A 13046-nucleotide genomic window follows, 5' to 3' on the forward strand; every position below is an offset into this window, starting at 1 on the left:
ATGGAACAGCGTATTTTTGCATGTGGAGGACCTTCACACCTGCTGGTAGGTGCGATCCTGGTCCTTCTGGGCCAATTCTGTCCCACCGCAGGTCTGCCCCACACTGCTGCCCCGGTGGTGGAAGGAAAGCCCTTCATGGTGATCTGGAACGCTCCCGTCACAGAGTGCAGGCGCCTCGACGTTCCGCTAGACATGTCGGCGTTCCAGGCGGTGACGACCCCGGCCAGCGAACCCGATCAGTTCCTGACTCTCTTCTACAAGAACCGCATGGCTCTGTATCCGTACACGGACTACGAGACGCTGCAGGAGTTCCACGGCGGCATCCCTCAGAAGGGAAACCTGTCGGCCAGCCTGGACAAGGCCCGGGCGGATCTCTCAGCGTACGTCCCGACGGCGTCCGCAGGCCTGGCCCTGCTGGACTGGGAGCAATGGAGACCTCTATTCGACCGGGACTGGGGCACCAAGGAGATCTACAGGAAGCTGTCTGTCAGCTACGCCCGTGAGAACGACCCTTCGCTGGCCCCGCAGCAGGCGGCCGCCCGGGCCAAGGAGCAGTTCCAGGCGGCAGCCAGGAGCTTCATGGAGGACACGCTGAAGGTGGCCATCGGCGAGCGGCCGAACTACCTGTGGGGCTTCTACCTGTTCCCCAACTGCTACAACTACGGCGAGACGGAGCCGGGCTACACGGGGAAGTGCGCGGGGACCACGCAGCGGCTGAACGACCAGCTCCTGTGGCTCTGGGACACCAGCACCGCCCTCTACCCCTCAGTCTACCTGCCCACCTCGCTGCGCGGGAAGCACAGCGCCGCCCTGTTCGCCCGCAACCAAGTGCACGAAGCCATGAGGGTGTCGGCTTTACCCAAGCACCCCTACACAGCTCCTGTCTACGTGTACTCCCAGCCTCTCTTCCGTGACCAGAACGAGCTTTACCTGGCGGAGGTAGGAGACGGGAATCTGTTCACTTTTTTAGAATCAGCTATCATTATTATTATTATTATTATCAGCATTCGCCAGTAGGCGTAAAAAGCGAACAAGTGTTGGAACAGCGCACTGGCAGGAAATGGAATCATTTCCTTGAGAACGTCGGGTTATAAAACAATTTCCGGTTTATAACAACCCGTGCATTTGCAATTTGGAGCGATTGGGACAATCGAGCCATTTCAGTGGTCTCCTCTTTTTGCAATGTTCTGGCAAAATGCTGGTTTTGTTTTCCATCACCGATATGCAGGTTCGATTTAGTATTAAAAGTCATTAAAACGACGGTCTTCACCGTATAGCACAATGAATCCAACACACGTCACGGAGAGTCAGCCCAAGCTCAGAACGGTTTATCCTCCACAGGGAGACCTGGTCAGGACCATAGGGGAAAGTGCAGCTGTGGGAGCCTCGGGGTCGGTGCTGTGGGGTGGCAGCTCTGCCTACACAAACAAGGTATTTTTCAGACATTAAATATCAACACCAGCTGAAATTTTCAGTTTGCTCATTCTTGTGGCTTTAAGGACTGCAGTGGCTGAATGAATTTGGAAGAAGAAAGAAGATTTTGTCTCGCCTCATGTGTAGTGTCATTTTTTTTTGAAATTTTATCCACGGTTTTCTCTCCCTCTACAGGAACTCTGCCAAAATCTGTCTTATTACCTGCTCTCCACTCTCAATCCCTACACTGCCAACGTGACCGCTGCCACCAAGGTCTGCAGTGACATGCTGTGCCAGAGCAACGGGCGCTGCGTCCGCAAAGACTACGACACGGACACCTACCTGCACCTGAACCCCCAGAACTTCTACATTGACAATTTCGATGGCCGGTACATCGTAACCGGGGTGCCCTCCTACAGCGATGTCGAATACCTCTACGACAACTTTGCCTGCCAGTGCTACGCTGGGCGGAGCTGCTCCGCCCAGATGCCCAGCTGGCTGCCCATGACCCCTCTGGTCATATACGTGTAGCTCGTGCTGTTCTGTCTTCTGTCTTAGCAGCTGGGATTATAGTCTTAATGTTACACTGTGGCGTTCGAATAAACGCTAATCATGATCAGCACTTATAGTTGAGCTATTAAAATGATCAAAGTTAACATACAGTGTGTGAATTTGAAATCAGGGTAAAAACTGCAAAACGTCATGTCACTTCAGACAACGTCACAGCAAGGGGCTGTTAGACACTCGGAACCAGGGTCTCTGAGAGGATTTTGGGGGTGCCCATTTAATAAGGGATCAGACTCCTCTTTGTCTGGCAATCACAGCTTCCTTCATTCAGAGACAATTTGGTCATTGTAAAAGATGAATTAAAACACATACTATTACACACACACAAACATATTCTATATTTATTCTATAATCACATTAATTCTTATTCAGTTTCCATGTTATGAGCTGCTGGTTGCTGTTCTGTCCCAGACCTCCTGCTGTGACAATCTTCAGCCACTAGGTGGTCTGCAGACCCAGACAGAGCCCACCCACACCCCCCTCCCACCAGACAATGAGGGTGCTCAGCAGTGGGGTGACAAGGAGGCCGGAGTGAACTCACCCACAGCCAGGAGTTCAGCAAGGGTCACGCTGCTTCAGCCCGGCCTGGTCTGGTGTGCAAATAATGAACATTTCAGTGTCATTTCTCTATTCCCCTCGTGCATGGAGCTGCTCAGTGGCCTCACAGTAAAAAAAAAAACATTATGTAATAGAACATAACACGACTGATGTCTATTTTCTGTATTATAACAGGGTTTTTTGGTTATTTGCTTTCTGGTTTACTGCTGAGGACAAGTTCGCATTTATTCACAACTTATTCAAATTCTGCACATGGGCACGCGGAGAATTTTAAGATAAGGTGAGCCCACACAGGGACACTTTAAAAAGACGAAAGAGAGGAAATAATACTATTAAAAAGAAGACAAAGAACAGAAAATATTGGTTTCTATGACAACGGTCTAACTAATGTTCCTTTGCAACGTTCTGGAAAACGCAGCTTGGAAACAGAAGGACATGTCGGGAAATAAGATATGAGTAATCACACCTCTCACCTCATTACTCATTAAATGGGTTTCATTCGTTGACCCCGATTTGCAGTTTGTAAACAATAAAAATAAAATTCCCTCACAAAGGAACAATTTGCATGGTACATTTCCACAGTTAAAGGCAGCACGTGTCGTGTAATACGCACAAGACGTAAAAAAAACAATGTTATCATTTGGAAAGATCATAAAGAACAACTTTGAATTATCTAGAGTCAAAGAACAGCAAATCTGGCCAAGATACAAAACCCTAGATGACTTTGGGTTGCTTGTACTGTAGAAATAGACACGTCAGATCTGCTTTTAAAGACTGGCTCTTGGTTTGAAGATAACTTGATGACAGAGACCTCACTTCACACTCCGCTGGTTGTTGCTAAACATCATGAATAATGAGATGCTGCGATGCATGTGGGGAATTTGGCTGAGGGCTCTGGAACCGGAGCTTGTTACCAAGCATGAGCGTCTCCTTAATTATCCCATGGCGGCTGATCACGGAGGCAGAAATAATGCGGTTCCTACGCATCTGGGCGGTGTTCAGCCCGACAACTCGCCCTAGCTTCCCACCTCCTTGTTTTCTATCACATTTGTTCTTTTCAGAGGGATGAAATGTGGATGTGTCCGCTGTGTTCTCTTGTCAGGGGCAGAACGTTCCAGAACTGCTCCATTAGCCACAGTACAGTGAGTCTGTTATGCGGCGAGAACCTGGCATGTGACTGAACACAGACAGCGTAGTGAGATCCTGAAATATGAATTGTCAATTACTGCCCGAGCTACGTGAGCTGAAGCTCCACAGAACCAGAGACCCATCAAGCTCTTTTCAAACAAGGAAATACCCCAACCAGAACACGCGGCTGTTAAATATTTAGAGCCTAAAGAGCGGATGGAAACTACAGAGTCCTACCTTCAAAGCACTATAGGACTGATTCGGACTAATCATCTCTACCTTGCAGAGGAAGAAACTTTTTGTTTGAATGTCATCGTTTCTGTCATTCGTTCTGTCAAAGTATAATGTTTTTTTTATTATTATTAAATACATTTAAAATGAGCCTAAAGGCATTCACATGATTCTGAATGATTTAAACCTGTTCCCACAATTTCCCAAAATTGTGTCAAATTATGAATAAATCTGAAAAAAAAAATGGTATACTACTTTAGAAGAAAGAAGAAAGTGAAGTGATTGTCACATGTGATACACAGCAGCACAGCATGGGTTGCTTAGTACCTATAGATATATTATTAAGATTTATGACTAGTGAACTAGTAAATTGTCTTATATAGTGGGGTCAACAAATCCAACAAAAAATAAAAAATGAACATGTAACAATGCATGTGGATCCATTTTCTAAAGTTGCTTGTCCAGGTAAGGGTGTTAAGGAAGCTCTGGCACAGTGCAAGATCTTTAAGTTTCAAGGAAGAAAACTTGGGAACCAGACACACCCACACTCACGCACACAGTATTGCCAACCACATGTCTTTGAAGTGTGGGAGAAGGTAGAAACACTGAGGGGAGGAGAACTTTACACACTTCACAATTATCAGCATGAAACACAGATGATGATATCAAAAACTGACATGAATATACATGAACTGAAATGAATCGTATCAAAAACTGACACAAATCTACATGAACTGACTTAAGTCATATTGAAAACTGACATAAATCTACATGAATCATATCGAAAACTGACACAAATCTACATGAACTGACATCAATCATATTGAAAACTGACATAAATCTACATGAATCATATTGAAAACTGACACAAATCTACATGAACTGACATCAATCATATTGAAAACTGACATAAATCTACATGAACTGACATGAATCATATTGAAAACTAAATGAAATCTACATGAAAGTGAATTGAATGTCATTGCGAAGCACAACACAACAAACAAAATGTGTCCTCTGCATTTAACCATCACCCTTGGTGAGCAGTGGGCAGCCATGACAGGCGCCCGGGGAGCAGTGTGTGGGGACGGTGCTTTGCTCAGTGGCACCTCAGTGGCACCTTGGCGGTTCAGGATTTGAAGTGGCAACCTTCTGATTTCAGGGTCCATTACGGGTGCCAGGCCACCACTGCCCTATTTATAAGAAATAAGCTCTTGACAAACAGAATGTCTCCCAAGAATTCTCCATTTTCCTGGTTATTGCAGATAAAATACAGAAATGTGGTGCATGAATTCAATTTTAATTTCTTATGTTAAGAAGAAGTCTGGGAGGCTTTGGTTCACTTCTGCTGAAGTCCTGGCGCTCTTTTGTGTGCCCAGTTTCCCTTGGCTTGCAACTTCGTAACTGGTGAGCTGGTAGAAATCAATGGCCCTTGCTTGGCCACCACTCACACCCCATAAAAAGCCCACACAGGGCAGCGATTGTTCCTGCACGGCTCTCGGTACCACAGTGACACAAGCTTCTCTCATTGTAACAGTACAAACTCAGCTTTTTTCCCCCAAAGCAAATGCCAAATATGTACAACTTGCTTGATTTTTCTGCTATGTGAGGAATTATATCTAAATGATATGAAATCAATCATAACCACTATAGTCATTCTCTAGGTCGAAGCAATCAGCCTCATAAACTGAGAAGGTGGATAAATGGTTCTCGATGAAGGTTTGTTGGCTCTTGTTCCTATTAGAATTCGGAATTCCTATTAGAAATGAAACGAACTCTTTTCAGAGAGACAGTCAGCATTTACAACTAATGAATCTCCTTTTACAAACTGGACTGTTCGACACGGCTTCTCTCACAAACGCTTATGTGCACAATGGCCAGAGTGTTTCTGCCTCCCTGCCAGCACGGTATTATCCTTGACCAGGCTTTTGTCTGCCGTCTACTCGTGGAGCGACAGTTTCTCTGTCCCTGTCTCAGGATGGAGGGGCACATAAACGAAATCGCGTTCCAACCTTTCAGTAGAGGGAATGTCCAGTTGGACATTCATGGTGCTCATTTAATAAATTCCCTCATTCTGAAGACCTCGATATTCTATTAGTATACAGGGTGTATATGGGGTGGTAGTAGCCTAGTGGGTAACACACTCGCCTATGAACCAGAAGACCCAGGTTCAAATCCCACTTACTACCATTGTGTCCCTGAGCAAGTCACTCAACCCTGTCCTTGTAACTACTGGTTGTAAGTCGCTTTGGATAAGGGTGTCTGATCAATGCTATAAATGTAAATGTAAGTATACACTTGTGTGTACAATGCATGGTTTAGAGCAGAAGTCATTATCAAAGACATTTAAACATTATCAGACGGCCTCAGTGTGGTGCCTAGTCTCTGATGATGAAGGGGGCATGAACTTAATCATGATTATTACGTCAACCAGTCAGATTTCCCAAGGTTAGTTGCGCCAGGCTGAAAGAATGATGAATGAAATGAATGGCTGATTGAACAGCGCACCATCGAGTGCTATTTGTGTGAATGTATGCGTGTGCGTCTTTTTTTTTTTTTTGCGAGTCCCCAGCCGTCACTCAATTAGGAGCATAATAGCACCTTTGATGCAAGTTTAAGCAAACAGCACATAGCGAAGAATGTGAACTTGGCACTGCAGCAGAGCAGGGGAGGAGCATAATGCCAACCTTCCCCCCCGTCCAAAATATAAGAGGGAGCGCAGCGTTCTCCCCGCAACAAAACTCGTTTATTCATTCAAGCATTCATTCGTAGCCAGTGACCTAGAAATGAGAAACAATCTGACAAAGGCCCGCGAAAGACAATAAAGGCCTTATCCTCGCAGGAAGGCATCCGCTAAACCAGATGCATCAGATTATGCTGCAAGGTGGATGGCGTGCGAGGGTCGCAGTACTGATGCATGGTGCCTGTACAATGCTGCCAGTGTGGACTGGAGCATGCTGCGAACCCCGCCTAAACGGTTTGTAGTCGGGTTTAGCTGCTTTTTTTACTTCTTAGTATTTTTGTATTTTTGTAAATTGTGGAAAATATATAAATTTATTTGGCAACATGGGCTTTCTAATTATTACAATCTAATAATTATTGGCAATATCAATTGATAATCTTTAGACAAGTAAAGAGGATGTTATTTCATCACGTTCTTTCATAAATGCAGCTCCGGAAATACAGAAAAAAAATTAATAAACGACCTTTCTATTTTGTTGATCGCCATAAACTTCTTAAATCATTTGGTGGCCATTGTTGTAATATTGTCGTGTTTTTCCTTTTTTTTTTTTACCCGTTTCAACTCACTTTTATTTTTCAAATATGATCTGAACAAAAAGATCTGCACACGCTGGAATGTGCAGTATAATAATGAGCAGTGTGTCGAGGGGTAAACCAGGGAGCCGCCAGCGGCATGCTGATATTCCTGAGTGGGTGAATGGTCGCACTGCTTAGCATGGTGTGAATTAATGCAGGGGACATGTGACTGTGTGTGAATCAAATTAACTTTAAGTCACCTAAAATATTTCTAAAGCAGAAACCATTAACCAGGAATTAATCATGGCTAGTTCCGTGCAGAGCGGAAGGGGGCAGCGTAAGAACCGTCTACGACACCACAGACCACAGTTCCACTATGGATTCCTGCTGGTGCCCTGGCGATGGCTGTACAACAATGGCCACAGTGTGCTCTGGGTGAGTACTGTATGGAGATGATGTCACCTCAGCCAGATGACTGGTGCCTTCACTCAGTGCCAACCTTCGATGACAAGTGAACAAATCTTAACAGGCCTGCCCGAGGCGAAGAGAGGAGGAAAGACATTCCTGGTCAGAGTTGTAAAAAAATAACAACGGTGAACTGAAAACCTTTCTTCAAGTCATTAATAATTTGAATAATCCACTCTGATGTGTACCCACTGTCCCTTAGTTGTACCATAGGCTGGGAAAATTCCTCCACTCTGATTGGCTGGTAGGTGGGTGTTAAAGTGTAACTCACTATATTTTTCATTAGCATTCTAATACGCGTGTGCTTTGCTACTGCACTGGGCACTCCCAATGGTCTCCTCTGCAAATGCAAATGTGCCAAACTCTCAGCAGGGGTGACTAACACCTTGGGCCTTGCACCAGAAAATAAAAAAGTCAGTAATTCTAGTGTTAAGGCAGCAAGTTGAAATAAATTAATATACACAAAGAAGCAGGAAAATAAGTGAACGCCCTTTTTTATTGTTTTGGCAAGTTATCACGCTGTAAGCTTCACGCAGGGCGGTAAAATGTTGTAAACACCCACAAGCGCAGAGCTTGCCGTTTTTATACCTTCGCAAGGAACAGAGTGACCCACGTCCCACCAATGTCCCAACATATGCTCGTGTTTCAGGTTTGGTTTGACCAGAATTGACCAGAAATGACTAGAAAGACACTTCCCGGCCGACCAAGGTGAGTTGTAGAGTCTTGATATTAAACGTAGAAAAGGACCTAGAGGCCTAACCAGTGACTCGCACGAATCAGGACTCTGAAGCACGTACGTACACGAGAGGTCTCACTTCACCTTGTGAAATAAAAATTTCGCTGCAAAAGCACGAGCTAAACGTGGGTGCAAAAGAGAGCAAAAAAAAATACTGGTGGGTTTAAAGAAGAAGAAACTACTCTGAAAATCCGTACGTCTTTCATGTAAACAGCGACGGACATCTGCATCTGGCGTACACCGTACGACCCGCTGCCCTAAAGAAGGCCTTGTGACCTCCTCCATAATATAGAAATACTGTATTTAAAAGCACATTCCTGAATGTTTGAAAAGTCAGTTCACATTATCTCGGCTTCATTTTTTAAAAGTGCCGGCTTCTCGCCATTAGTCCCGCGGTCTGTCCATTTCAAGTGGCGAATCAGCGGAATACGGTTTCATATTGGCATGAGATTGGCGCGGATGCGTGGAAGCAGCACCTAGCAGTGCGTGGCCACCGGCGTGTAGGTGGTGGTCGGAGCGTAGGTGGCGGTCGGAGCGTAGGTGGCCGCCCGAGCGTGGGTGGCCGCCTCTCTGCGGGTGGTGCTGAAGGGGGACAGCTCCAGGTCGGTGGTGGTGCCCTCGTGCTCCACGTCGTTGTCGCTGGTGGCCGCGGAGGACTTCGGCGGGCCGCACTCGTCGAGGCAGCAGCAGCAGCAGTCCAGGAAGGCGCGGCCGAAGGGCCTGCAGAGCGTGAGCAGCAGCACGGGCGTGGCCGCCGACTTGCTGAACAGCAGCAGCTGGCTGACCAGGCGCAGGACATCCAGGGCGCGCTGTGGCACGCTCGCCGCCATGTACGCCGCCACGATGTTGCAGATGTTCTCAGGGATGATGCAGAAGCCGTAGACTATGGCCATGGCCACCACCGTGCAGTTCATCTGGCCCTCCAGCTGGATCTGCTTCCGGTTCCCGCGCACGCTGGCCCGCTCGGCCCGCTCGGCCTGCCGGATCTTCTGGGCCGTGGCCAGCGAGCAGCCAATGGTGAAGAGTGTGGGGAGGCAGAAGTAGCAGCCAAAGTACCACCAGAGTCTGGCACCATCGTAGGTCAAGCCCAGCACGTAAAGCGTGTCGGGCAGGGCGGTGGAGATCCGCACCACGCAGCGCTCGCACGGGGTCACCTCCGGGGGGTCGCGCTCCTCCCTCACCAGCTGCCGGATCAGCAGCTCGGGCAGCGCCAGCAGCAGGGCGCCGATCCAGATGACGGCCAGCTTGGCTGCCGTGGAGGCGCAGTTCTCAATCATCTCGTAGTAAAGCTGGACGTTGGTGGCGGCGCGGAAGCGGTCGATGCACAGAGCGCAGAGGGTGAATGTAGTCACGCCTACAGAGGCCACCTGGGAAGGGCCAAAAAAAAAAAAAAATGATCAGCACAATTCTGGCCACACTGCTGCCATTTTAAAAGCAATGATGCCACAGGGGTGCACACAGGCACTCAATTTCCACCAAAGGTACAGTACAGGCCAAAAGTTTGAACACATCTTCTCATTTACGTTGGTAGATTCTCACTGAAGGCATCAAAACTATGAATGAACACATGTGGAGTTATGTACTTAACAAAAAAAGGTGAAATAACTGAAAACATGTTTTATATTCTAGTTTCTTTGCTCTGATTACTGCTTTGAACACTCTTGGCATTCTCTCGATGAGCTTCGTCACCTGAAATGGTTTTCCAACAGTCTTGAAGGAGTTCCCAGAGGTGTTTAGCACTTGTTGGCCCCTTTGCCTTCACTCTGCGGTCCAGCTCACCCCAAACCATCTGGATTGGGTTCAGGTCCGGTGACTGTGGAGGTCAGGTCTCCACTTTTTGTTAAGTACATAACTCCGCATGTGTTCATTCATAGTTTTGATGCCTTCAGTGAGAATCTACCAACGTAAATGGCCATGAAAATAAAGAAAACACATTGAATGAGAAGGTGTGTCCAAACTTTCGGCCTGTACTGTACATGCCAGGAGCAAACCGGAGGAAACCAATGCGGGGAGAGCATGCAAACTCCCCACACACAAGGGCCAAGCCAGGATTCAAATTCACAACCTTGGAGGTTGCTGTGCTGCCCAGGAAACCTTCACATTTGCTCTTTTCATTTCATACAGTAATTTTTTGTTTAATGTTGATAAAATCCCGTTATCTTTTTAATTAGTTATCTATAGAATTATTTGAATATTAGCAACCAATCAATAGAAAAATGTCTTAGTTCTTCAAATTACAAAAACAATATTACATTTATTAAATGTAATTAAATATTAAACAATATTAGCATTATTGTTTTTAAAAAGAATGAAAATCTACCAATGAGCTTAATTTACTAATTCATCAATAAATGAGACAAAAAGACAAGTAAAACGGGTTTCTCTTCTGCTCCTTCAAAGCAGGAACATATCTGGAGGAGAAAAAAAAGGCCACCTAACCCATCACTGTGACCGTTTCCATACGGCCCTCAGCTGGAGGAGGCGTAAACACGGCCCTTCCGGCACGCCGGGCCCCTGTTTTTTAAACGGTCCTGGTTCAGACGTGCTCCATCGAATACGACGCCGGTCCGCGAGGAGCAGGTTGGTGGAGCGTGATGTGCCACGAACCCCCAGCCACCTGTGTGCCAGTGACAACAGATTGCTGGGGCCACATGCGCTTTATTCATTAAGCCAACGTCCCCGGTGTTTACTGTAATTACCCTCCACAAATTGCATGATTAAAGCGCTCTTTACTGCTGTGCTAACACTATTATCAGCTTAACCGTCTGGCTTCAGCATAAAAGTTTGTGTGTGCGAGCAGCGTTTGCCGTCACATTTTTTATTATTTTTTTTGATCAATTGACTGCAACAGAGAAGTTACAGGCTTACAAGACGTGATCAGGGTCTTTCTACCCGACAGAGAGCCGATCGGTATAATGAATTAATGGCCGGTACTAACAGACTCGTTACTCATCAGTGGTCCAGACCTACGATTTGTCATGCAGATATATGTGTTTTACTATAATTAATTATAGTTCTGTGCCTGCAGGTTTTCACACAACCTTTCTGGTTGTTTCAAAGCACGTTTTATTAAATAAAATTCTATTGCTATGAATGTAGCAACGTTTTTAGACGAGAACGTTGTGGCAGTGAAAAGTGATGTTTTTCAGTCTCTTGTTTGCAAGGCTGGTAGTAGCCTAGTGGGTAACACACTCACCTGTGAACCAGAAGACCCAGGTTCAAATCCCACTTACTACCATTGTGTCCCTGAGCAAGACACTTAACCCGAAGTTGCTCCAGGGAGACTGTCCCTGTAACTACTTTTTGTAAGTCGCTCTGGATAAGGGCGTGTGATAAATGCTGTAAATGTAAATGTAAAATGTAAATGCAAGGCGAGTTGTTCCAGTGTTAGAAGTGCGCATGCGTACAGCTCTTTGCTCAACTCGCTGTCGGTTCACCCGAGGTCAGAGTGTACGTTCAAATCATTCAGTTCTGTTTTACTACACCATGAGACGACACATACATACACAACCACGCCAATAGGCACATTTTCTTGCTGAAATGCAAGTGGAGAATGAACTACAACTACAACTCCGCTCCTTCCGTTCTGAGCATGCGCAGTAGCGGAAGTCACGCTCTCGGTAGAATGGTTAGTGACAGCTGTCGTTTGTGAAAGTGACGAGAGGTGACATGTAATGTTGACGAATACCTCGATGTAGGGTACGACCCTGCAGGAGAACTCCCCCAGCAGCCAGTTCTTGGTCAGCTCGTGGAACGTCACCAGAGGCAGGCAGAAGAAGATCACCACGAAGTCCCACAGGGCGAGGTTGGCCAGGAGCGAGTTGGAGATGCTCCGCATGTAGTAGTTGTGACACACGACGCACATGATCGCGATGTTGCCCAGAATCCCCACGGCGAAGAGCAGCACGGACACGCACAGCACGGCGTAGGCGCCGTACGTGTCGTGGGTTACGGGGTAGAAGGGGTTCTTGATGTCGCTGGTCCTGGTCCGTGGGATTATTGGCCCGAGGGGCGTGAAGTCCTCGTACGCGCCGTCCGGGAGCGTGAAGAAGTCGTCGTGGCCCGTGAAGTCCAGCGGGAACTCCGTGGACCGGTTCAGCGCCATCGGAACCGGCAGCGGCTCCAGCTTCGGCAGGGACGCGCCTTCGGAAACTTTCTGGACTGGAGCCGCGTTTCGATCTCCGCCTGGACCTGGTTCTGGGTGGACGCCTGTGGTCCAGGTCGTCGGGGGCTGCTCCCCGAGGCGGAGCCACCTCCACGCGCGACCATCGGGGTCGGGGCTGGTGTCCCCAGGGGTAACTGGTGAGGTGTGGGACACCGCGACCGCGCCCCACAACAAGAGCAGCGACCGGAGCTGCGGCTGCATCGTGGCGACTGGAAAACAAACCCGCATCCACCCGCGTCAAAAACCGGGGTCATTACGGGGTCATTATTACACTAAAAGTTCCCCGGCGACACTGGAGCAGGAATAAATCTTCCGTGGTGTCCATCAAGATGTTCCTTCTTCCCGAAACTCCACTCATTACACGCCGAAGCAGCGCCGACCGCGGCGAGGACGTGTGCGCGCGGCGCGCCGCCGTTTCGGATTAAGGAGCGCGCGCACCCGGTCTCGATAGCCCCGATCTGTCAAACCGCATCACGTCACAGCGGGACGGAGGGGGGGACACGGGGACGCCCTACTGCTGCTTCC

The 13046-nt window shown here is 47.5% G+C and overlaps 2 protein-coding genes across 2 annotated transcripts; one reads left to right on the forward strand and one right to left on the reverse strand.

Moving 5' to 3' along the window:
* LOC114767199 (hyaluronidase PH-20-like) lies at window positions 1-1944 on the forward strand. The gene is made up of 3 exons (XM_028958781.1): window positions 1-939; window positions 1342-1431; window positions 1609-1944. Exons 1-3 carry the CDS (start codon window positions 1-3, stop codon window positions 1942-1944), a joined length of 1365 nt encoding a protein of 454 aa, XP_028814614.1.
* A 6154-nt stretch (window positions 1945-8098) lies between these two features.
* Window positions 8099-12964, reverse strand: gpr37a (G protein-coupled receptor 37a). The gene is made up of 2 exons (XM_028958388.1): window positions 12045-12964; window positions 8099-9723 (listed from the first exon to the last, which is right to left on the reverse strand). The coding sequence occupies exons 1-2, from the start codon at window positions 12747-12749 to the stop codon at window positions 8833-8835; spliced, it is 1596 nt and encodes a 531-aa protein (XP_028814221.1). The 5' UTR covers window positions 12750-12964; the 3' UTR covers window positions 8099-8832.
* Window positions 12965-13046: the final 82 nt, after the last annotated feature.

Source organism: Denticeps clupeoides, chromosome 17 (assembly GCF_900700375.1).
Source record: "Denticeps clupeoides chromosome 17, fDenClu1.1, whole genome shotgun sequence".
In the NCBI taxonomy this organism is placed as follows: domain Eukaryota; kingdom Metazoa; phylum Chordata; class Actinopteri; order Clupeiformes; family Denticipitidae; genus Denticeps; species Denticeps clupeoides.

What these genes read in the sequence shown, in the direction of transcription:
- LOC114767199 (XM_028958781.1), top strand. Translation starts at nt 1, where the DNA reads ATGGAACAGCGTATTTTTGCATGTGGAGGACCTTCACACCTGCTGGTA. An exon ending in ACGAGCTTTACCTGGCGGAG is followed by an intron (nt 940 to 1,341) that starts GTAGGAGACGGG and finishes TATCCTCCACAG; the next exon opens with GGAGACCTGGTCAGGACCAT. An exon ending in GCTCTGCCTACACAAACAAG is followed by an intron (nt 1,432 to 1,608) that starts GTATTTTTCAGA and finishes CTCCCTCTACAG; the next exon opens with GAACTCTGCCAAAATCTGTC.
- gpr37a (XM_028958388.1), bottom strand. Translation starts at nt 12,749, where the DNA reads ATGCGGGTTTGTTTTCCAGTCGCCACGATGCAGCCGCAGCTCCGGTCG. An exon ending in GGGTCGTACCCTACATCGAG is followed by an intron (nt 9,724 to 12,044) that starts GTATTCGTCAAC and finishes GGCCCTTCCCAG; the next exon opens with GTGGCCTCTGTAGGCGTGAC.